General features: G+C 45.1%; 1 protein-coding gene across 1 annotated transcript in view; it reads left to right on the top strand.

Annotated features, from left to right (window-relative positions):
* Window positions 1-5423: 5423 nt before the first annotated feature.
* The window catches only part of LOC147631089 (PHD finger protein ALFIN-LIKE 4-like), a 38988-nt gene continuing 18228 nt past the window's right edge, over window positions 5424-26183 (top strand). The window contains exons 1-5 of the mRNA XM_086809420.1: window positions 5424-5551; window positions 5632-5818; window positions 6024-6056; window positions 6355-6577; window positions 17102-17228. Of these exons, the coding sequence (XP_086665546.1) occupies window positions 5728-5818; window positions 6024-6056; window positions 6355-6577; window positions 17102-17228 (474 nt within the window). The 5' untranslated portion in view covers window positions 5424-5551; window positions 5632-5727. The remainder of the gene's footprint in view (window positions 5552-5631; window positions 5819-6023; window positions 6057-6354; window positions 6578-17101; window positions 17229-26183) is intronic.

Genomic DNA, 26183 nt, shown 5'->3' with positions numbered 1-26183 from the left:
ATCTCAAGTGATGCTTCACGAGTGCTTCACCTTACTCTTTAAGGTGGTAGTCTTTATCGAGAAGAATTGTTATCAAATCTTCATAATCCCTCTCTCAAGATATTCGTAGTACCGGCATAATATCTTTATAATCCCTCTCTTGAGATATCTGTAGTACCAACATAATATCTTTATACTTTAGAACCCTTTCTATGCTGGTGAATAGGATAGCTTTCATAATTTCTTCATCGCGATTAGTGCTTAATGGCATCAAGTTGTTAAATGAGGGAGCCAAAGTTGCTCACATGTTCACCTAAAGTTTGATTTTCATTCATTCGCAAAGAAATGAACTTTTGTTTAAGGAGTACTTTTGAGTTGTGATATTGTTACCAAATAAGCTCTCCCGTTTCTTATCTCTTGAGCTGTTTTGTCAAAGTCCACGTGGTGGACGAGGTTGTTGGCAAGTCCCAAACCAATCAAGGCTATTTCCTTGTCATTCTTGTCTTCCCATATTAAGATTTTCAAAGGTTCTACTGCTATGGGTTTCTTCTGTATGCCCTTGGTGACGTGCCATACTCAGGGAAGTTTACCCCAATAAACTTCTCGATTGCCATGTTGCTTCTCGATGCATCCGTGCTTAGAGGAGCAGCAACATCAATACCAAGGTTGCTCTCGATGCCAGCGTGTGGAACGAGGCTACACTGGCTCAAAAAGGGGGGGGGGGGCGGAGGGGGTTAACGTAGAAGGAGGGGCAGGCTCGTTAAGTGGTGCAGCCCAGAGAGAGGCCATCATGGTATAGGCACAAGGGCCTTATCTTGACTCTTAATAAGAGGGTGTGGGGTGTTCACACCTACTAAAGGACACTTGATCAGACTTCATATTAACTCCAAAATATCCAAGAATTTATTTCCATCTCCAGATCTAATTCTTATATTATCACATATTATTTCCATTTCATTGAGAGGTTCTTCCCTTAAGGTTTAATGTTAAACATTATTCTTTTACTTTTACTAATATGATTTCTAAAAAATAAATAAAGGATTCTTTCATAAGAAGACTATTGAGAAGACTATTGAGAAGTAGATACATGCCATACATACCAGCTCCCCATATGAACCCCTCCAAAAACTTACCCTTCCTAGTTTAATAAACTTTATATAGAAAAAGAAGGTGTCCCTCGCGAGTCATGGCCACTAGTCAACTACCCCTAGGTGCTTGTTACACCGAATTTTAGTCTCAACCCACCCCTATTGTCAATAATAAGCAAAAGCTTGGAATTTGTCCACACCAATCTTAATAGCAAACAACTTATTTTGTCTATAGTGTAAGGAAATGTACCTGACATTATTCATGCATTGAATTTTTGGACTAGAATAATTGAAATCTCCCAACTAAGACTTGTACCATGAGAGCTACATATAGCATTCCAATCCTTACCCCTCTAATTACACCCTTTTATAGTGCAGTCATCATAGCTTACATCATATACGAACCATCAAAGGAAGATTCATTACTTTTTGAGTCATTTACTCCTCATTAACGTCCATATCTGATATTCCTAGCATAAGTCACCTCGAGTTTTGGGAAGAGGGGGGGAGGGCAATGTTGGTAGATCCTGCAAAACCATGCCCCCCCTCCCTCTCTGTATCTCTCTCTCTCTCTCCCGCCCCCTTGAAATAAAAAAGAATCAGTTACATAAAGTATAATCAAACATTCATCATCCTTTTAATGAGCACATCATCACATATCACGCCTAATAAAATACAAAATGTAATTATTAAACCAAATTTTAGAAAGCATGCCCCTAATAGTCATTTTGGGGTGTAGGGGAGAGTCCTTCAATTTGAGGCTCCTCTCACAAGGTCAACACAATTTCAGCCCTGCTAGTCCTTTTCGGGTGTAGGGAGAGTCCTTAAATTTGAGACTCCTCTCACAAGGTCAACACAATTTCAGCCCTAGAAAATGTGAAGGTGCCATAAATATAATGTGCAAAAAATTCAATGAAATTATCATAAAGATCACTAATGAATAAATATTGAACTTCTTGCATCTTAATATGGAAGTGAAACAAAAAATGGCCTCTAAAAAGAATTGTTGAACCTTCTTCTAACTTTTATCGCACAACAACAAGGCTCTATGTTCAATAATCAAGAAGTCACCCAAGAAAGCTTTGAAAGTAATAATTTCTCAAATTTTGCAGTAATTCTGATGTCAATATTGAAAAGAACATTATAACATATAAACATTGTGGATTTTATTGTGAAAACAAATCTAAGATGCATCTATCTTTAGCTAGTGACCAAAACCTAATGATACTATAAAGTTATAAGATATACATGCCAAAAAGTGAAGTTTAATAAACTTCACGAGGTGGTAATGTCCAATAAACTGAAAGGAACCCAAAGGTTACTTGCTTCAAACTTTTTCTAGCAATATGTTTCAATTTGTGTTTGAGCTTTAAATATGAGTGGATATAGATAAGTTTTTCTAAAGGCCTCCTTAAGTTTAAATGGTAAAGATTGAACAAGGAAGTTTAAATGGTAAAGATTGAACAAGGAAGTTTTTCTAAAGGCCTCCTTAAGCGTAAATGGTAAAGATTAAGCAATAAAGGCCTTCTTAAGTGTAAATGGTAAAGGTTGAACAAGGAAGCTACTTTATCACTCCTCTTTTAAAATATTCAACTTTTAAAATACACAACTTTATTAAACTTGCATATATAATAAAAACTGCATTCTAAACTTTCATATCAATATCAATTTGCTTTCACAAATTACCATATGGTCGTATGAACGCTCTTTCACCTTGAAATGTGGAATATTATACAAGCTATGTATTTTAACCACAATCTTCCTTGCCTCCTGAGGGTTGTTTATATGTAGCCCTATTATACCCTAAGAAGATGCGCTTGCTCCCTTGATGAATCCCCTTGTACACCAAACATAATTGATGGAGGCACTTCTTAAAGATGTTGGAGTAAATCGTTATTTTTAAACAAAAATAAACATTCAACACTTATGGAGAAATATACATTCAACATTCAAAATAAGCATGTGGAGAAACATTGCTAATGGTCAATTCTCTTTTACTATTACTTAATTTACAAGTGTCTTTATTGAGTGGTCTACAAGGGAAAGGGAGCATCGGAGGAAGTTAAGAAACCATGTGCTTCTTGCATTGTGTTATTTTATTTTTCTTTGGACTTTGGCATAAAGCAACAAAATGGAATGGTTGGCGCTTGTGGTCCTGAAGTAATTGAATAACAATGTCAATTTTGCTACTTTATGATTAGTCTTTCCCAAAGTTGTTACTTTGAAAAGCAATCTCGATGGCAATGAGTTTGGCCAAAGTGCACAAGTTCTACCTTTGAAAACTTGAAAATGTATATTTATTATATGGTGGAGATTTTGTGAAGTTGTAAGTTTGAAGAGAGAACTAGATGGCAATTAGGTGGGTATGTATATCTTATAGTATTGGCATTGCATTTGATAACGTGAAATATAAGTTATCATAAAGTAGTAATGTTCATAATAGAAGTTGTAGGCTAGAGAAGTGACCAAGTTTTGTGAAGTATTGACATACATTTCCAATGGATAACATACAATATAAGCCATCATAACACAATCATGACCACAATGGAAGTTGTAGGGTAGATAAATTTTGTTAAGGCTATATGAGTTTAATGAAGTAAACAATTTGTTGCCTATAAGTTTTGCTTTGTGAGATTAGAAAGTCTCAATATTGAAAGTAAGTCATTGAAATGATTGAGGAGTTAAGATAGATCTTTCTTTGATGAATGTGTGTGTGTGTGTGTGTGTGTGGGGGGGGGGGGGGGGGAGAGAGAGAGAGAGAGAGAGAGAGAGAAGAGAGAGAGAGAGAGAGAGAGAGAGAGAGAGAGAGAGAGATGACCAAGATCCAAAATTGATTAAGCCACTAAGATCATTTTTTCTTGCTTTTTTCCCCACAAATCATTCTGTTTGCTCCTTTTGCAAACCATTGTGTTTGAGTGCTTTTGCATTTTTGCAAACCATTGTGTTTGAGTGCTTTTGCATTTTTGCAAACCATTGTGTTTGAGTTGACCTTGAAGGTTTGACTAGCTATGACAAGAAATAGCCTTACAGAGGTTCCTTAGCTATATCTTAAGGGTTTCTCTTTTCATGTGGGCTACGTGGTTTGGTTGGATATCTCCTCATGCCTTCTTTAACATGTCCACCATTCAAAGCCCACGAAGGAATGCAATTTCAAAGTTGCCACATAAACTACATTTTAAGTAGGATGTAGCTTTATTGCTGATTATCACTCTCGAATGAATTGATTGCTTTTCTAAGATGGAGATGGAAGAGAAGCAAGATGATGTAAGTAAAATTTGACTTGTAACAAAATACGGAGAATGAGTGAGGGGCCACTTAAAAATATGTAGATAGCATGTGAGTTCACGATAGAAAGTATTTAATTTGTCACAAAAAATTACATAAGATTTTCTTTAACTAAAAAATAGGGAAAAATCTATATAAAAGGGGTATTATCTTCTTAAAACTTAAAGAAGAGATTTTTCTAAATTACAAAAATCTATAAATAGGGGGGTTTCAAGTACCCCTTGAACGCACTTAACATCCGGAGGGGTGTTCTCTACTTAAAATTGGAAAAATCTATATGGAAGGAGTATTATCTTCTTAAAATTTAAAGAAGAGTTTTATCTAAATTACAAAAATCTATATATAGGGGTTTTCAATTACCCCTTGAACACACGTAATACATGGTTTTTTACAAGTTGATTCTCTTGGATCCTCTTGGGGGCAGAACATGTTAGTGTCTCGAAAAGAAGTATGTGGTAAAAGTTGCAACGTTAGTTCTTAAAGAAAATTTAAAAGTTTTGTATGGATCATTCTATCTTTGTAGGATGGAGGGTATGCATGATGGTTTTGCTTCGCATGACAACAACAACATGGGAGGCCCACCAAATTTATAGAATGTGTTCAAGTGCCAACTCCTCTTGAAATAGCTAAAGCATATAAGAGCGCACGTTTCATGGGCGGAGGGATTTCACAAATAACAAAAAAATAACGTAGTTATATTTCTAGAATAATGTGGAACATGTCAACCATAGCTATAAGCTCAATGGTAAGTGGTAAGATTGTAGATGCCTTTTTTTTTGGTTTGTGCCTCGTACAACTTTTCACTATGTCCATGGAGCAATAGTGAAGGGGTTGCACATGAGATCAGTTGAATGGTGCCAAAAACCTTTCTTCACTCTAGGATGTTAATATGCTTTAGTCTACGTCCCCCTCTAGGCAAGGCTTAGAAGGTGACCCCCCAAAAGAGGACTTCTTCCACAATGCTAAGAAGAATAAAGTTGCAACCTTTGCCACAGCTAGTGTACTTGTATGGTATAGTTGCAATAGTCAGACATGTCCGCCCCCTGTCCGGCCTCGTTCCGCCCATGAGCCAATAAATTTATAATCAGAGAGAGAGATTAGAGGGTAATTAGAAGTAAATTAGAGAATTAGACACATATCAACCTATATTCTTCACGCAACCTGCGACTCTCTCTCGCCATAGCCAAGCTGTTCTGTCGATTTCCATAGCCCAAAAGCCTCGCTTGCTTTCGCAGAGAGCTCTCATGACCTCTTCGTCTCTTTCTTTCCCCTCGCTTCTCTCCTGCCATGTCTTCTTCAGGCCCGCCATAGCTTCAAGTTAACTCTGCGGTTGAACTATCTCTGCGTAGCTCTTTTTTTTAACCACAAAAAGAAAATGGAGGGAACCGGAATGCCTAGCACAGTCGATGAGGTTTTCGAAGATTATCAGGGCAGGCGGCAAGGCATGATCAGAGCTCTGACGACTGGTGACGCCTTTTGCTTTTCTTGCTGTTTGTTTCTCTCCGGAAAAATTAATGGCGACAACGCATCAGTGTGTTTTTGAACTGCGTTTGTCTGCGCATAGTTTTTCTGTTATTTTTTCTGCGCTTGCTCTAAACCTTACATTAACTCTAACCCTAATCCTAACCCTAACTTCCAGTATGATCCTTTGTCTCTCTTTCTCTGTTGCAGAGGTACAGAACTTCTACGACCTGTGCGATCCAGGTCTGTCCATTGGCCCCTTTATAACTCTCTTTTCATTTGCGTAGTAAAGTAGTGCAAAGTTTTTACCTTGCTTTCCCTGCTTCCGCCATCGCTTGTGAAAGCTTTTCTGCACATTCTGTCTGAACTGCTTGGTGCTTCCTATATGCTACTTTTTGATTTTTTGTGTAGTAAAGGGAAAAAACGTTCGCTTTTGCTTTTTCTGCTTGAGTTTTATATGCAAGTCTTTGCTTTTTCTTTTGCGTTTGCTTTTTCCTGCTGCAAACGTGCCCTTTTTGATGCTTTTGGTTTTTCTGTGCAGAAAAGGATAATCTCTGCCTCTATAGCTATCCGAAGGGGACGTGGGAAGTGACTTGTCCTGCAGAAGAGGTACCCCCTGAGCTTCCGGAGCCAGCTCTTGGAATCAATTTCGCAAGGGATGGGATGGAGCACAGGGACTGGCTTTCTCTCGTCGCTGTCCACAGTGATTCATGGCTGTATGCAGTTGCGTTCTACTACTGTGCACGATTCAATAAACAGGACAGGTTGGCTTCCTTTCTTGTGCTCACTCACTATAGAGATTTGTTGTGAGTATGCTCTCTCTCCCTTGGGCTGCCTATGGGCTATGGTTATTACTTTATGGGTCATGGAAGGTGTAGCTTGGGTTAGCAGTGGGCTAATGCATGGCGCATGGGGTCTATACAAAGTGCTATGTGGAGAGATCTTCATGATCTGTGGCTCTACCCGTGTGTAACTTTGATAGGGCTTTGGTGACATTGGCTATGGTGAACTGGATGGGGATGTGGGGTGAGGAATGTGGGATAGTATTGGAGAGGGCTGATGGGGGATATCATATAATTGGTAAGCATAGGTCTCCCATAGGATAGGGTCTGAGATAGGAATCACCCCGGAGGGAGCATCCGCCAACCTGTTTCCTTGAAACAAAATGCCACAACGAACAACAAGGAACTTGCATGGCTATGAATTCCCACACAATTGTGCAATGAACTCCAAGAATAGATGATGAGCCTCTGGACACACCGTGCCCATAATCCCCAACAGTGGAAGGAAAACACATCACGTCCCAAAAGCCTTGAACAATGAGCTCGGAATAGATCCAGTTCATAATTTTTGCTACATGAAAGATAACCATGTCCTGCAAGATGTCTAATGCTTGGAACTTGGAATCACGGTTCCCATGCATCCGTAAGTGGAGTCACAATCAGCCCCCTCTTCCGCCTACAAGCCTTCTTTGGCTGGAAGCACATGGGGAAATTGCATGTATACTAGAGAAGTACACCATCTTGGTCCTCTCGAGCGGAAAGAGCCCTGGGAGCCCTAGATGTGTTACTAGAGGAATTTGTATCACTGTCGTTTGTCATGTCTTTGCTTGGTCTTGTCCGTCTTCTTGGACAAACAATCCTTGGATAGATGTTCTCCCTTCCCACAAGAGAAGCAACGACTCCAACCTTTCTTCTGAACTGTAGAAAGTGCCTGGTCAGAACTGTTGAGAGACACCTTCATCTTACCGTGTGAGATTAGGACAGACTCTTTCTTCAAGAGTAGGAAGCTCAGATCATCAAAATCCAACTCAGTGGTTGTGACCGGGCAAACAAAGCTCAAGAAACCACATCATACTTCGGGGGAAGCTTGGTGAGGATAAGTGCAGCCAATTGAGGAGAGGACAAAATAGCACCCATTGCTAGTAACTATTCATGGATAGCCTTGGCCTTCATGAGGAACGACTGCATAGAACTACCTGCAAGAAATAACAAACCGTAGAGTTTGTTAGAAGTCATCTCCTGTCTTTTGTTAGACACTAGGGCCTTTGTTGTGGGTGTGCCTGCCCTTGTAGGTGTTGTTCTCATTTTTCCCCACTCCATATTTTTTTTCTCATTTTTTTCTATTTTTCCATGGTTTGGGTGGCTACCCTATGATGGCAGGATGACCCAGTGGCTGGCCGACTGCACTAGTGTGCACGTGTTCACCTTCTGGAGCAGGCCGACTGTTCTGTTCAGGTCGTGGACCTTTCTTTTGCTGGCCGACGGAGGAGACTCAGTCGCGAGGCTGGCGGCTGCCTTTAGCACAGGCCGATTAGGTATTTGGGGCCATATAAAATGGCCCCATGGCCCCCATTCCATTTTGCATCATTCTGGGATTCTTCTTGTGTATATAGAGCAGAGTTACACGCCTCTCTCTCTCTCTCTCTCTATCTTGTGCTGTCATTTTCTGCATTGCGTTTTGCTCGTGTTCCCAGATCTAGTCATCATCTCCGCTGCGCATTCTGACATGGTATCAGAGCCTAGGCTCTAGATAGTTCTTGGGATTTGTGTGAGTAAGAGGGGGACTGTTGCGTTGCTGATTGGTGGACTGTACGGGACTGTTTGGGAAGAGGAGAAGCAAGAGGACGGCGGGCTGATTTGATGGACAGCCACTTGCAGGTGTAAGTTCTTCTTTGTTCCCACCAACCCACCCTTTTTCAGAATACATCCTCGCAATGGCAGATCTGTTAGAGATGGCCGAGAGGCATGTGAAGATCCCTACACTCCCGTCAGTTGGATGGGAACAACTATGGCATATGGAAGGTTATGATGGAATCTGTTCTGGAGTCTTACGACCTCGCTGATTTCGTTGTTGTTGGGGTTCCACGGCCGGAAGTAGAGAAAGGGGAGTTACTGTCGATCCGAAGAAAGGGACCGGGAGGCACAGGCACAAATGTGGGATCGTGTCAACGCCAGGGTCCGTTCGTTTATCTTCCTCAATTGCACACCGCAGGTAATAAATCATGTAAAGCATATGACGCTGGCCAGAGGTATATGGCAACATTTGGCTTCTCTTTACAACAGGGTATCGCCCATGAAGAGGATTTCCTTGGAAGTACAGATGCGGGTTATGAGCCCTGCAAAGTCGTTGACGATGCGGGAGCATGTTAACAAGCTGCAAGCTCTTCAACAGGAAGTTCTTGAGGCTGGGAAGGAGATATCGTCAGAGGACATGGCCATAACGTTGTTGCCACACTTGCCCTCTGAGCATTGATCTGGATGATGGACACCAGATTGGATGGGAGCTTCCTGATGAGGCAGTTGAGCTCATGGTTGCAGATGACTCTTTGGGAGACATGATTGCGTATCCTGTGGTTTCTGCGGCATGCGAAGGATCATGGACTCTTTTACACAGGAGGGGGTTTGATGGATGGAGTCCGACTCCACGGGTGGAGTAACTCAGTTTGGGGAGGAGATCCGGACACGAGGAGATCTACTTCAGGCCCAGGAGCAGTTTTATGGAGCAGTAAGAGACAGTCATCTTTTGCCTTGTCGTTGACAGAGGCAGAGTACCGGGTTGCTTCTGGTTGTGAGGTGGTGAGGTTGCAGAGGTTGCATTGCAAGATTGGGCTTCCATTGGAGGAACCCATCGTCATCCAGAGGCACTTTGTTCGTGAACAGATCGTTGGCTGATGACATCTTGCTAGAGTTCTATTCAACGGAGGACAGTACGGTGGACCTCTTCACGAAGTCGCTATCTTAGGATTTGCTCAGGCGGCACCCCAGCTCCTTGTGGTTGGTTTCACAGCCAGGAGGTGAGAGGGGGTGTTAGAAGTCATCTTCTGTCTTTCTGTAGACACCAGGGCCTTTGTTGTGGGTGTGCCCGCCCTTGTAGGTGTTGTTCTCATTTTTCCCCACTCTCCATATTTTATTTCCCATTTTCCCTATTTTTCCATGGTTTGGGTGGCTGCCCTATGATGGCAAGATGACCCAGTGGCTGGCCGACTGCACTAGTGTGCACGTGTTCACCTTCTGGAGCAGGCTGACTGTTCTGTTCAGGTCGTGGACCTTTTTTTTGCTGGCCGACTGGAGGAGACTCAGTCGTGAGGCTGGCGGCTGCCTTTAGCACAGGCCGACTGGGTATTTGGGGCCATATAAAATGACCCCATGGCCCCCATTCCATTTTGTATCATTCAGGGATTCTTCTTGTGTATATAGAGCAAATTTACACGCCTCTCTCTCTCTCTCTCTCTCTCGTGCTGTTATTTTCTGCATTGCGTTTTGCTCTTGTGTTCCCAGATCTGGTCATCATCTCCTCTGCGCATTCTGACAGAGTTGTCCTTGCAAAGTAACTGCCCTCATTGACGAATCTGGAGCAAAGAGATCCTCCAATTTAGACCATACTTACTGAGCACTGGTGAGAGTTTGCACGGCCGGTGAGACCTCCTCCTGTGTGATGGTCCGCACAAGCACCGAATGCGCCTTCGAATCCCGATTCTCCCAGTCTTGTAATTCCACAAGGAATTCATCCTCTTGATATTGAGACCACCTCCTAGAGTTCTGAGGACGCTTGGGCTTCTTCTCACTGCCTTGAACAATCTCCCACAAACCGTTGTGGATGAACCAGGTTTGCATTTGCAGCTTCCAATGGGCATAGTTGGGTCTGTTCAATTTGTCATCCTTGTTCGTAAGGGGGGGAGCCATATTCACAGCAACAAAGAACACAAATCTCAGCACTCCAAAACTCCTCTCGATTGCTTTCCAACAAAGCAAGGCACCAGGACCAATCAGCCCCCTCTCAAATCTGAGAGAGAAAGAGGTTGGAAAGCAGCAAAACAGTCCTAGAACCATCTGGAACCTCCCATCGGAAGGGCATGGACTCGTGGAGGAAGAAGAAGATGTGGTGCCACTTGTCTGGCAACACCACATGCAAGAAACTCACCACCAATTGATGCTGGAGCAGAAAACGCAGCCACAACTCCTCAACCTACCTGTGTGAAACAAAATGCAGCCTGTAAGTCTGGCCGATAGCAAGAAGATGATGGTTGGACCAGAAAACGCAGCAGGGTACATAGTAACATAGCCACTGTTGATGTTGATCTGCTGCCTGGAGAAGCGATGGAAGCAAACGCATGACGCAGAAGAAGACGACGAGCAGAATCAAATTCGCAATTTCTGGGAGTTTTTATAGCGTTTTTACAAATTGATGAGATGGGCTAGGGCGTGGGTCTTGTAGCTAGATGGGGTTAGGAGCTTTTAGCTTATTGTTAAGGCTGGAGGGAGACGAAGCTCCTCCACCAGCTGGGGGTGCATAGAATGGTTGAAAAGAGGTTAAAAAAATGGATTAACTCCTAATTTTGATTAATAGGGTGATTAGCAAGATAATTAGGCTCAAAAATTGGATGAATCCTAAGCTTGGCTCTGATACCATGTTAAAATGCAAGCAAGATGATGAGCTATGGTGGATCAAATGCAAGAATCAACATAATTAGCATGTGATTAAGATGAGATTAAGATGAGATTAGTGAGCAATTAATCTAATACAATAATGTAGGCATGGGTACTCAAAACCAGCAATTTCTCATTAGGCCAATGCCTCAATTTATAGGTTGTACATCCACAAGATGCCAAGCATCTAATCCCACTGATTTCTCCTTGATTTGTGTCACCTCCCCTACATCTGGGGGCACCTTTTCCTAGAATCTTTCCACACCCCTATATTCACTCATGCTATCCTTCATTCTCTCATCAGTAGATACCTCTCACCTTTTCATTGCTACCCACTCAATTACAGACTCCCTTTTACAGTCTCTTGCTAAGGGCTTGTTCCCGCACACACCCATTCACTTGCATATTTCAACATGTTTGACATAGGAGCCACATATAATTTCATTTCCATAGAACTTGGGAACAATTGGGTATCAAATCTGAGGAGATGGGACTGGCCTTGCATGCGGAACAAGTGTTTTATGGTGATGCAGTGGCAGTAATGCCTATCATTGATAAGTTGAGGATTCATGTCTAGGGTTATGTGCACTATGAGGATATCTATATTTCACCTTTGAAGCACTCGGATGTCATCTTGGGGATACCATGGTTCCATAGGAAGAGTACTATTATAGAGATTCTCGAGAGGACCATTTCTTTTAAGCATAAGAATAAGAATATCACTATTGTAGCAAAGAAGGGAGATACCATCCCTAGTATATCCCATGTATCTATTTTCAAAGCAATAAAGTCTTCCATCTTTGCGTATATGATCTTTGTAAAGGATAAGAGTGACGACTTAGTGAAAGATTTAAACCAAATGAGTAGGCCAAGTTGGTATCAAAGGGGTGGTGGTAATAAAAGTGGCGCCACATAGCAAAAATGTGTGTTGTCATGTGTATGTCACATGTCTGTGTGTTTGTTCAAAAAGTCCAAGTTATGTGTTGTTCTGTGTGTTGTTTCTGTTGTGAGTCTGTGACTTGATCCTATGTGTACTCTACCCTTGGGATCCCATATAAGAAAGTAGAGCCATGAACCTAGATTTATCCTTCACACAATATGAGGTAATCCCTTGAGGGGGAGATTGTTGGGAATCAAGGTCTTACCTGTGTGAAGCCACTCATATAAGTGTGGTAGTATGTTTGTGTGTAATTCTATTAAGTCTAAATATGTGTGCGTATCTGAGCCACCTCCTAGAGCGGTATAAATAATATCCATATATTTGTGTGACGACATAAGTCAGAAGAGAACCTTGGTACCCTATAACGGTACGTGTACTTCATTGAAAGAATCGAAGCTAATGTCACATTGAGTTGTGTACTTTACTCTGTATCTAGTATTGTCTCTCTCTCTCTCTCTCTCTCTCTCTCTCTCTCTCTCTCGTTATCTTTGTTAATCAAATGCCATGATGATGTTCTTGTTCCATCCCTCATAGCATGGCTACCTACAACCCTAGCTCATACCTACACCAAAAAAACATTCTCCTCCTCCAACCGTGGTCAAGAGGCACCCCCATGGGAAACTCCAATTGCTTTACCATCTTCTGCATCAGCCCAGTATAACTTGGCACATGGTTCTCTAGATTACTTACTTGGCTCTTGGGATCCCACAAAATCTCCATGTCACTTAAGACAACGTTGTAGCCCTAGTGTGTGACAAACCCCAAATGCATAGAGTATGCATACATAGCTCTATTTATTAATACATAGAGCATCCATAGTTCTATGCATGCTCTATTCATGGCACATGCATACATAGAGGAACACAAGGATTGCTTTACGGATGTTATTCCACAAGAGTTACCTCTTGAGCGACCAGAGGATCATGTGATAGAGTTGATTCCACGGAGTCCACCCTTGAATCAACCTCCTTACCGTTTGAGTGTGGTACAACAAGAGATTATGACACAAGAAGAGGACTTGCTATTAAAGGGGTTGAAACTTGATACGGCCTAGTTCTTTACCCTTTTGTTCTCCAGTGCTTCTTGTGCAAAAGAAGGATGGCTTATTCTGCATGTGCGTGGATTACAGAGCCTTGGGCACTTTATCTGCTGGCCGACTGCCCTTCCAGGGAGGTATATATAGGACCCCAGCCCCCATACCTTATTTGTATCATTTCTCGGGATCTTCTTGTGTATATAGAGCAGAGTTACACGCCTACATCTCTCTCTCTCTCTCTTGTGCTGTTTTTCTGCCTGCGTTTTTGCTCGTGTTCCCAGATTTGGTCATCATCTCCGCTGCGTATTTTGACATGGTATCAGAGCCCTAGGCTCTAGATAGGTCTTGGGATTTGTGTGAGCAAGAGGGGGACTGTTTTGTGGCTGATTGGTGGACTGTTTTGGGCTGATCGGGAAGAGAAGGTGCAAGAGGAAGGTGGGCTGATTTGCTGGACAGCCACTTGCAGGTTTTAGTTCTTCTTTGTTCCCACCCACCCACCCCTTTTCAGAGTACATCCCCGCTATGGCAGATCTGTTTGAGATGGCCGAGAGACATGTGAAGATTCCGACACTCCCCACGTTCCCGGTGGACCGTCAGTTGGACGGGAGCAACTACGGCATATGGAAGGTGATGATGGAATCCGTTCTGGAGTCCTACGACCTCGCCGATTTCGTCGTTGTTGATGTTCCACGGCCGGAAGTAGAGGAAGGGGAGGTACCGTCGATCCGAAAGGACCGGGAGGCCCAGACACAGATGTGGGATCGTGTCAACGCCAGGGTCCGTTCGTTTATTTTCCTCAACTGCACACCGCAGGTAATCAATCATGTAAAGCACATGACGCTGGCCAGAGGTATATGGCAGCATTTGGCCTCACTTTACAACAGGGTATCACCCATGAAGAGGATTTCCTTGGAAGTACAGATGCGGGTTATGAGCCCTGCAAAGTCGTCGACGATGCGGGAGCATATTAACAAGCTGCAGGCTCTTCAGCAGGAAGTTCTTCAGGCTGGGAAGGAGATATCGTCAGAGGACATGGCCATCACGTTGCTGTCACACTTGCCCTCTTCGTACTCAGCATTTTACTCGTCTTTGATTACCAGTGGCAGGCTCAGCACCATCACGTGGGAGGAGCTTGTGCCCATGGTCCTGGACCAGGAGGAACGATTCACGAACCCTCCTCAGGGTGGAGGTTCGGAGGCCTTTACTGGCCAACGGTCGAAAGGCCGTAACTCGGGCAAAGGGAAGGCTTCATCGAAGAAGTCTTCTGAGAAGAAGTCCGACGCTGACCGCGAGAAACTGAAGGCAGAGAGGACCTGTAATGATTGTGGCGAGAAAGGCCACTATTGGAGGCAGTGTCCCAAGCGGAAGACCGAGAAGGGTGAAGATTCCTCAGCAGCAATCATGAAGACTCCGGCTTTTGTGCACCTGGAGGTGATGGACACCGATGCTTCATTTTCTTCAGGCAGGGAGGAGATTGGAGGACTCTCCGCAACGGATACTCGGGAGTGGATTCTCGATAGTGGTGCTTCCAGGCACATGACTCCTTCCCGTTCCGGTTTACAGGATCTCTACAGGCTTTCTGGTCATATTCTTACTGGGGATACGTCCACTATCCCAGTTCACAGTGAGGGCAGGATGGAGATAGTTCCCGATGGCAGAGGGGGGAAGCATTCCTCCCAGGTGTTGTATGTTCCGGCACTTGGTTTTCATCTGTTGTCAGTGCATCAGGTTTGCAAGACTGGCGTATGGGTGGAGTTTGATGAGCATTTTGTTGCTCTCCGGGACAAAGCAACAGGCCAAGTGGTTTGGGAAGGCGGAGTGGAGAATGGAGTTTACAGGCTTTCAGCACTCTCTCTCCCAGGTCCTCAGGATTGTGATGAGTGGCAGTCTGGTAATGGCTGCTCAAGTGTGGATACGCTGCAGGTGCAGGCTTTCCAAGACCAGGTGGTGGATAGCTTGCCAGTAGATGGCAGCAGTTGGTAGGAACTTTCCAGTACTGATGTTGGTAGTTCTTGTGTTCGTGAGTCAGAGGAAGGTGAACAGGTCACTTATGCTCTGATGTCTCGTAGTGTTCGGGACATAGAACTTCCAATAGTTGAGGATATTCTTTCCACGGGGACCTTTCGGAAAGCCAGGCAGGTGGCAGGTGCTTACTTGCTGAAGGAGGTGGTTTCTCCAGGCTTTGTGGTTCTGGATTCAGAGGGGGTGGTTGACAGGTTTCATCAGGTTTCCAGGACTCGCTTGTGCACCGTAACCGGTGTTGATCCTTGTGAGCAGTGTGATGTCTCTTTGACTCAGAAGCTGTATGGTTCATTGATCTGGTTGATGGACACCAGATTGGACGGGAGCTTCCTGATGAGGCGGTTGAGCTCATGGTTGCAGATGTCTCTTTGGGAGGCAGGATTGGGTTTCCTGTGGTTTCTGCGACATGCGAAGGATCATGGATTCTTGTACACAGGAGGGGGATTGTTGGATGGAGTCCGACTCCACGGTTGGAGTGACTCGGTTTGGGGAGGAGATCCGGACACGAGGAGATCTACTTATGGCCCAGGAGCAGTTTTACGGAGCAGCAAGAGGTTACATTGCAGGTTTGGGCTTCCACTGGAGGAACCCATGGTCATCCAGAGGCACTTTGTTCGTGAACAGATCGTTGTTGCTGATGACATCTTGCTAGAGTTCTGTTCGACGGAGGACAGTACGGTGGATCTCTTCACGAAGTCGCTCTCTCAGGATCTGCTCAGGCGGCACCCCAGCTCCCAATGGTTGGTTTCACAGCCAGGAGCTGAGAGGGGGTGTTAGAAGTCATCTCCTGTCTAGTTTTATACACCAGGGCCTTTGTTGTGGGTGTGCCCGCCCTTATGAGGTGTTTTCCCATTTTTCCCCACTCTCCGTATTTTTCCCCTATTTTTTCCCATTTTTCTGAGGTTTGGGAGGGTTGCCAGATGATGCCAGGTGCACTCCAGTGCTGGCCGACTGGATGTTCATCAGTCGTGGGCTACAGGGCTGCTGGCCGACTGGATTTCATCAGTCGTGGGCATCTGTTTGCTGGCCGACTGCATTTATGCAGTCGTGGGACCTATTCAGCAGTCGTGGGCACTTTATCTGCTGGCCGACTGCCCTTCCAGGGAGGTATATATAGGACCCCAGCCCCCATACCTTATTTGTATCATTTCTCGGGATCTTCTTGTGTATATAGAGCAGAGTTACACGCCTACATCTCTCTCTCTCTTGTGCTGTTTTTCTGCCTGCGTTTTTGCTCTTGTGTTCCCAGATTTGGTCATCATCTCCGCTGCGTATTCTGACAGTAAGATCTTGATTCCCAACAGTGTTTCCAACCATGAAGGGCTAATGTGCGGGAGGAATCAGCTGAAGACAGCGAGTGTTTGGGGATTGATAGTGGTTTCGATCACCTTGGGATTCCTCTCTGATCGTTGATCTAGTGTAACTTCCAGAGCACTCATATCTGTTGTATGCTCGGGCTCAGGCTCAGGCTCTCGGAGCAATACAAGTGGGAGTACATAACTTGTGTATGATTGTGTTTCCAGCAAGTCTTTTGCTGTTCTTCCTTCTCTGTTAGCACATTCATAGCACAAGTAGTGTGTTTCCAGCGAGTCTTTTGCTGTTCTTCCTTCTCTGTTAGCACATTCATAGCACAAGTAGGTCTACAGATTCACACATGGATGCACGTGTATGTTGTTACATACATACACATGCATACACACATAGACGTGTGTGTGCCATGTCTACTTCAGCAGTGATTAATCTTTAAGCCACTGGTTTATCCCATTATTTATGAGTATAGAAGCATGATTGCTATACATTGTTAGTGGCGCTTTTGACTTGAGAAGTATGTGTTAATAACCACTGTTGTGCGTGTTTGCAGGAAACGCCTGTTTAACATGATCAATGACCTCCCTACTGTCTATGAAGTGGTGAGTGGGAGAAAGTCTGCCAAAGAGAAAACCATTGCCAGCAATGGTATCAACAAGATAAAGTTGAACACCAAAAAAGTAAGTTTTTTGTTTGGAAATATTGCCCTAAATGAAGGATCATGCTACCCTTCCTAAATTTCTTTGTGTTTGCGGATCACTCTGCTGGTCTGTCTCATACTACCCACGGGCATAGAGTTTAGAAGTCATTCTTTCTTTTACCAACTGCACAGTCTGTGCTGCTTGAAGATGCAAGCTTAGATAGCTCATGTAGGGTGTGAAAGCCTTGAAAGAAGTAAGATCTATGTCTCAGACATTTGTACAGGATATTTCTCATCACATCTTACATGCAAGAGTTAACTCACAACACTTTTCAAGATTTTAGTTCTATACGTGAGCCCGTATCATAACAAAGGCTATGCATTAAGTACTTTATACCGAGTGTTTTGTTTCATGGGACTAGTATATGGACACTCATTGTAGGGGTACACTGCTAAATTGATGCAACTGCCAATGTCCTGCAATGTGGAACTAGAATGCTTGGGTAGCTTTGCCCATGGTTTTTTGTCTCAATTGTAATGTCTATGTAGCAAGCAGCCGGTATTGTTGGAGACAACACATGTTCTCTTGCCATTTATCATTGAACAGGCTCCAAAGTCAAAGGGTAGCGTGTAGCCATTGTGTGAACATTCCTTGTGAGTGTACTAATATGTACTAGTGTGTGTTTGTGTGGGAATAACCTCTTAGGATTAGATATTATGCAAGTGTGCAAGTGTGTAGGATGCTTCCGTGGAAGAACTAGTCCAAGTTTGATTGAGTCAAAAGATAAGGCTTTATGCCTATAAAAGCATGTATTTGGTGGAGGTTTGAATTATCAATAAAATACTCATTGAGTCGTGCAAATCTTGAGCTTGTGTTTCTCCCTCTAGCATCTCATCGTTTTCTCTCTCTCTCATAGGTCATTTTGACCTTTTGAAGACGTTACTACAACTTTCTTTCTCTTCTCTCTCTCTCTCTCTCTCTCTCGCCCACGGCCACACCACCACAAGAGGATCAGGACCTTCTCGTGCTGGCTTAGTTTTACCACCTTGAGCACCATGTCACAGCGGCCCATGAGGGATGTATTAGGGTGATATGAGAGCTCTTTGCTCATGTACCTAGATCAGATTTTATAGTTCTAGATTTTTGTTATCTTTAGTTCTAGATTTTTGTTATCTTTCTTTATTACTATTTTGTACCCAAGATGATGTACCTCATGGATATGATGTAACCTTTTGGTCTCATAGGTCATTTTGATCCTTTGAAGATGTTAATACAACTCTTTCTCTCTCTCTCTCTCTTCGCTGTTCGCCCGCTTCTCTCCCCGCCTGGGCTGGCCCGTCCCTGCGCCTCCCTCTTCCCACCCACCCTTCCTCAGGCCCCCAAGGCAGCAACATAACTCTCTCTCTCTGCTGAATCTCTTCTCTCTTTCTCTTTCCCCTACATGGCTTGACCCCCCCCCCCCCCCCCCCCCCCCTCTGCTGCTGTTTCGCGCTGGTGTCATGGATTAATTTCCAGTCCATTGGCTGTGGAAAGTTCTGCAAAAAGTCATGGCCAAGACCGGAGTTAAAGAGGAGCTCGTGAAGGTGGAGGACAAGCTCGGCACAATTATCAAAGAAAACAAGAAGATGGTCGACTCTTCCATTACTGCGATCATAAACCGCCTCTCCAAACTCGAGAAGGGTTTTGACAAAATCCAAGAGCTCAAAGAGAGAACATCCAAGCAAGAGGCTGAGATTTCAGCCTTAAAGGAGGAACTAGTGGAGGCCAAATTGCATGCTAAAAGTCAAGCGGCTGAAATCTCAGCCCTCAAAAAGGAGTTGGAAGCCACTTCAAAAGGCAAGCTTGAGGATGGAAAATTTCAGCCCTCCTTTATTGAAGAGCTGAATACCATTAAGGAACAAATGAGGATCATTCGAGAGGAGGAGGAGCAACATAAAGAGAAGACATCTTCATGGGTGGAGGTGATCACAAAGACACAAAAGAAGATGGACGAGGCGGAGAAATGGATCGAGGTCGCCAAGAAAGGGAAAGGTAAAGAATCGCCACCCATCCCCACTCCCACCATCATCAACATGACCCTTGAAGAGGAGCAAAGGAGGAAGACCCGGGCCTTACATGTACGAGTGTCCGGTCTAAAAGACCGTGATGATGCGGAAGGGGAAACCAAGGAGCTCTTCTCTATGATGGGCATTGAAGCCACGCACACAAAGGCATGGAGAGTGGGAAAGAAGAGCGAAGGGTAGTGGCAAGTCTTTTAAGGAGACAGCACTTATCATTCGTTTCCCCTCCATGGAAGCGAAGAAGGACTTCTTGAAGAGACTTCCTACACTCAAGAAGATGGGAATATTTCTTGGAGATGACCTCACACTCTCGCAACTAGCCACATGAAAGAAGTTATGCCCGAGATAAGGGCAGCCCAAGAGAAAGGGAAAGTGGCCTTCTATAGAGATGGTAGAGTGGTGATTATGGAGAGGCGCTTTTCATGACGGCGCGAGACCTATGGGACTACACTCAAAGTTGCTACTTGGAATTGTAATGGATCTCTACGCCTTGGTGTAGGGGCTTTTGAGGTGGCAGCAGGCAAGAACATGGAATCTTTTCCGAAGCAGGCTACTAGGCGGGCTTCTTGCATTCGTGGTAAGCAGCACATGGAATCTTTTCCAAAGCAGGCTACTAGGCGGGCTTCAAAACCTTAAGAGTTGGTACACACTGACTTATGTGGACCTATGTAGATCCCAACCTTGGGAGATTCTTTGTATTTTATGTTGCTTGTGTATGGTTGTAGCAGGTTTACATGGGTTTATTTTCTTTCCCAGAAGGACCAAGCCTTTGCTCAGTTCAAGGAGTGGCATGTTATGGTGGAGAAGGAGTCTCGATTATAGGTGAAGACTCTTCGGTCTTACAAAGGAGGAGAGTTCTCTTCTAATGCTTTTGTGTGGTTTTGTACGGAGCATGGTATCAAGCGAGAGCTGGCCAATACAGGTTTGCCTTCAGAGAATGGAGTAGTTGAGCGTAAGAACCAGACCATGGTGGAGATGGCGAGGACGACGTTGGAGCATTGTGATCTTCCTCGTCCACTTTGGGGAGAGGCTGTGGCTATGGCTGTCCATACCCTCAATTGATCTCTGACGACTTTAGTACCAAAGATGACTCCATATGAGACTTATTTTGGCAGGAAACCAGATGTTTCCCATTTTTGTGTGTTTGGGAGTGATGACTATGTTCACATTCCAAAGAAGCAGAGGGGGAAGCTTGACTCGAAGTCCCAGAAGCTTGTATTTGTGGGATATAACTCTCTTTCCAAAGGTTATAGGTTATATCACCGAGAGCGGAACGAGGTTGTTGTCAGCAAGGATGTTGTCTTTGATGAGCATGTTCCAGCTTCCACTGTTGATGAGCCACTACTTCTTGGAGAACCAGATGAGTCTGAGGATGACTCCAAGGCTATTGTCCCATCTAGACAACCTCGGTTGTAGAGGTTGACCCTGAGGCTGGAGATGAGCCCCGTAGTAGCAAGAGGCTTTGCGTTGTGTTCGAGTACCAAAGTGGTTGTTAGACACCATTCGAGACTCGGTGTATCCCTCCGAGTGGACCACAGAGGATGGACCTCGATGATCGCACATAGTTCGTGATAAAAGTCAATCAGAGGAGCTGTTATAGGTGAACTATGTTAGAAGTCATCTCCTGTCTATTTGTATACACCAGGGCCTCTGTTGTGGGTGTGCCCGCCCGTATATCATTTTTCCACACTCCCCGTATTTTTTCCCTATTTTTTTCGTTTTTTCCTAGTGGTGGGAGGGCTGCCAGATGATGCCAGGAGCACCCCAATGCTGGCCGACTGGACTTTCTTCAGGTGTGGGCATCAGGGCTGCTGGCCGACTGCTTTTGCACCAGTCGTGGGCATCAGGCTGCTGGCCGACTGCATTTATGCAGTCGTGGGATTTTCTCCAGTCGTGGGCACTATCTGCTGCTGGCCGACTGCCCTCTTGGAGTTGTATATATTGCCCCTCAGCCCCCACCACTTTCTCATTCAGTATTTCCGGGATCTTGTGTATAGAGAAGAGTTTACACACCTATCTCTTTGTGTTTCTTGTGCTGATTATTTTCTGTAGTCTACTTGCTCTTGTCTACCCAAGATTGGTTATCATTTCCGCTGCATATTCTGACATGGTATCAGAGCCCTAGGCTCTAGGAGATCTTGGGCGTTTTTCTGAGCAAGAGGGGGAGCAACAGGTTGCTGATTGGTGGACTGTTTCGGTCTGAACGGGAAGAGAAGGTGCAAGAGGAAGGCGGGCAAAGGTGCTGGACAGCCACTTGCAGATTTTCAGATTTTTCCCACCCACCCACCCTTTCAGGTTACTCTCCGAGATGGCAGATTTACTAGAGATGGCTGAGAAGCACGTGAAGATTCCGACTCTCCCCACGTTCCCAGTGGATCGTCAGTTGGACGGGTCCAATTACGGCATCTGGAAGGTCATGATGGAGTCAGTTCTGGACTCATATGACCTTGCTGATTTTATTATCATCGGGGTGCCACGGCCGGAAGCTGAGGAAGGGGAGTTATTATCGACGAGGAAGGACCGCGAGGCACAGGCACACATGTGGGATCGTGTCAACGCCAGGGTCCGGTCGTTTATATTTCTCAATTGCACACCACAGGTGATCAACCATGTGAAGCACATGACACTGGCAAGAGGCATATGGGAGCACTTGGCTTCTTTGTATAACAGGGTGTCACCCATGAAGCAGATATCCTTGGAAGTGCAGATGCGGGTTATGAACCCTGCAAAGTCTTCGACGATGCGGGAACACATTAACAAGCTGCAGGTCCTTCAGCAGGAAGTCCTTCAAGCTGGGAAAGAGATATCATCCGAAGATATGGCCATCACGTTACTTTCCCACTTGCCTGGTCAGTATTCTGCTTTCTATTCCTCGTTGATCACGAGTGGCAGGCTCAGCACCATTACTTGGGAGGAGCTTGTGCCAGTGGTCTTGGACCAGGAGGAACGTTTCACGAACCCTCCTCACGGCGGAGGTTCGGAGGCCTTAACTGGCCAACGGTCGAAAGGCCGTAATACCAACAAGGGCAAAGGGAAGGCTTCACCGGAGAAGTCTTCTGAGAAGAAGCCTGATCCAGAACGAGAGAAGCTGAAGGCCGAAAGATCTTGTAATGATTGTGGTGAGAAAGGCCACTACTGGAGGAAGTGCCCTAAGCGGACAGGGAAGAGTGCTGATTCCTCAGCCTCAGCTGCGAAGACTCCGGCATTTGTGCACTTAGAGATGGTGGACTCCGATGGTTCATCATCTTGGAGCGAGGAGGCAGTTGGCTTCACCGCGAAGGATACCCGGGAATGGATTCTCGACAGTGGTGCTTCCAGGCACATGACTCCATCCCGTGACTTCTTTCTGGATCTGAAACGGCAGTCAGGTCGTATCTTTATTGGCGATAACTTCACTATTCCGATTCATAGTGAGGGCCGGATGGAGATTATTCCCGACGGCAAGGGGGGCAAGCATGCTTCCCGTGCTCTTTATGTCCCTGCTCTGGGCTTTCATCTTTTGTCAGTGCATGAGGTATGCAAGACTGGCTTTCGGGTGGAATTTGAGGAGCATTTAGTTGCTCTAAGGGACCGTGAGACAGGCAAAGTTGTTTGGGAAGGCGGTGTGGAGAATGGCATCTACAAGCTCTCTGCACTCTCCTCATTGACAGGCTCTCAGGTCGGAGACTTGTGGCACTTTCGTTTTGCCCACTTAAATGTGGATGCTTTGCGGCGCGCCTTCCGGGACCAGATGGTGGTTGGCTTGCCAGATGTTGGTAATAGGCAAGGACGCTGCAGTTCTTGCATACGTGGTAAGCAGCACAGGGAATCCTTTCCGAAGCAGGCTTCCAGGCGGGCTTCGAAACCATTGGAGTTGATTCACACTGACTTGTGTGGACCACAGCAGATACCATCCTTGGGAGGATCTCTCTACTTCATGCTGCTTGTTGATGATTGTACCAGATTCACGTGGGTCTACTTTCTTTCCCAGAAGGACGAGGCTTTTGCTCGGTTCAAGGATTGGCACGTGATGGTGGAGAAAGAGTCTGGATTTCAGGTCAAGACTCTCAGGGCTGACAAAGGAGGTGAATTCTCCTCGATTGTATTTTTTCGGTTTTGTGCAGATCATGGCATCAAGAGGGAATTGGCCAATACCGGATCGCCTTTGGAGAATGGAGTTGTTGAACGTAAGAACAGGACTGTGGTGGAGATGGCGAGGACCATGCTGGAGCATCGTGATCTTCCTCGTCCACTTTGGGGTGAGGCTGTGGCAACAGCTGTCCATACCATTAACCGCTCTCCGACGACTTCTGTACCCCATATGACTCCGTTTGAGGCATATTTTGGCAGGAAACCCGATGTCTCGCACTTCCGTGTCTTTGGGAGTGACGCGTATGTACATATTCCGAAGAAGCAGAGGGGGAAGCTTGACTCCAAGTCCCGCAAGCTGGTATTTGCGGGGTATAACTCTCTTTCCAAGGGATACAGGTTGTATGATCAAGAGAGGAACGAGATTGTTGTCAGCCGGGATGTGGTCTTTGACGAGCATGTTCCAGCATCCACTGTCGAGGAGCCGCCACTTCTTGGAGATCCAGAGGAGTCTGATGATGATTCCCAGTCTACTACTCCAGTTGATCCACCTCAGTCATCACAGGAGGTTGAGCCCGTAGCTGGAGTTGAGCCCCCGCGATCACAGGAGGCTCCACGATCTGTTCGAGTATCTAGGTGGTTGTTAGACACCCTTCGGGAGTCAGGTGTCACGGAGCTACCCTCCGAGTGGACCACAAAGGACGGCCCTCGAAGATCACATCGAGTCCGAGATAAAAGCAACACGGCGGAGCTTCTTCAGGTGAACTATGCTCTGATGTCTCGTATCATGCGGGATAAAGAGCCCACTTCCGTAAAGGAAGCCCTTTCACAGGATACTTGGAGGGAAGCCATGCAGGTGGAACTTGATGCCATCGAGAAAAACAACACTTGGGCGTCGAAGCGGTCAGTCATTGGTGTCAAATGGGTCTTTAAGACCAAGTACGTGGCTGATGGGTCGGTGGACAAACACAAAGCCCCTGCGCGCAAGACAGAGAGAGATGAATTTCTCTCTTCTCTCCTCTCTCCTCCCTTTCCTCTCCATTTCCATCTCTCCTCCAATCTCTTCTCTCTCTCTCTCTCTCTCTCTGTGTTAATCAGAGAGATTAGCTTGAGATTAACTTAATCTTTGATTAAGATTTTTAATTAAACTCATAATCATAATTAGACATTAATTATGATTAATGTTTAATTTAAAAAATTCCTTTTTAAGAGAAATTTCACGAAAAAATGAAGGAAATATCAGATTTGAGAGGCGGAGAGGACCCCACGCACATGGGAGAGCAATTTATGCATCAACACGTTGTCCCCTACTGAATTTCAGTAGCAAATTGACAGAAATTTGATCGCATTCCCGCGGAAAAACCCGCAAAAAATGTATAAAAATATATTTTAAATCAAAAAAATGCTCAAAAAATTCCTAAAAAAGTAGAAAAAAATATCTAAAAATTCTAGAAATTCAGGGAATCCATTCTACAAAAATATCCACCATAAACTTTATGGTATTTTTGTAAAAAATTCCATTAATGCTCGATTTTAACCATAAAAAATAGAAAAAAATAGCATTAACTCCTAAAGGTTATGCTCAGCGGCCAGGCATCGACTACGAGGATACCTTTGCACCGACAGCGCGGATGACCACGATTCGGACCGTTCTTGCCCTTGCTTCTTCTTAGAGGTGGCCCGTGTACCAGATGGATGTAAAATCTGCGTTCCTTAATGGTGACCTGCAGGAGGAGGTGTACGTTGAGCAGCCTCCAGGCTTTATTGTTCCAGGATCGGAAGGGATGGTTTACAGGTTACGTAAGGCCTTGTATGGTCTTAAGCAGGCTCCCAGGGCTTGGAATCAGAAGATTGATTCCTTCTTTATTCGGACTGGATTTCAGAGATCGGTTGCAGATCCGAACCTGTATCTCTTTCGGGAACGCGGCATGGTCACACCTATCATCCTTTATGTGGATGATCTCATTCTGACCGGCGGTCATGTGGAGCACATTGGAGTGACGAAGGCTGCCTTGTCAAAGGAGTTTGAGATGACCGCCTTAGGCTTACTCCACTTCTTCTTGGGATTGGAGATCTGGCAGACCCAGAGGGGGTTTTTCGTCTCTTAGCAGTGGTATGTTCATGAGTTGCTTGAGGCCTTTGGGATGGAGAATTGCAAGCCTATTACTTCGCCGATGGACCCGAACACAAAGTTAACCGTTACAGATCCTTGTGAGCCAGTTGATGCCTCGTAGTACCGGAAGTTGGTTGGTTCATTGATCTGGTTGCTGAACACCAGATTGGACTTGAGCTTCTTCGTGGGGCTGTTGAGCTCTTTTATGCAGACGCCATTGAAGACTCATTGGGACGCAGGATTGCGGATCTTGCGGTATCTGCAGAGTACGATCTGGGACTCTTTTACACAGGAGGGAATGGAGTCAAGCTCCAAGGTTGGAGTGACTCAGATTGGGGAGGAGATCCAGACACGAGGAGATCTACTTCAGGATACACTTTTACCCTCGGCTCAGGAGCAGTTTCTTGGAGCAGCAAGCAGCAGCCAACTATTGCCCTTTCTTCGACAGAGGCAGAGTATCGGGCTGCTTGTGGTGCTGCTTGTGAGGTTGTATGGCTGCGGAGGCTGCTAGGCGAGATTGGGTTTCCACAGAGGGAGCCCACAGTCATCCAGTGCGATAACCAGAGTTGTATAGCTATTGCTCGGAATCCGGTTTTCCATGCCCGGACCAAGCATATAGAGATATAGTATCACTTTGTACGTGAGAAGATCTTGGCGGGTGACATCTTGCTACTTTATTGTTCGACGGAGGATAATGCGGCGGACCTCTTCACGAAGTCTCTACCTCAGGCTACGCTCAGGCGGCACTCCAGC

The sequence above is a fragment of the Cibotium barometz genome, chromosome 15, assembly GCF_041138505.1.
Source record: "Cibotium barometz isolate CiBa-2024 chromosome 15, ASM4113850v1, whole genome shotgun sequence".
Classification (NCBI taxonomy): Eukaryota; Viridiplantae; Streptophyta; class Polypodiopsida; order Cyatheales; family Cibotiaceae; genus Cibotium; species Cibotium barometz.
The sequence above is the reverse complement of the archived record's forward strand: the minus strand, read 5'-3'. Positions and strand labels throughout refer to the sequence as shown.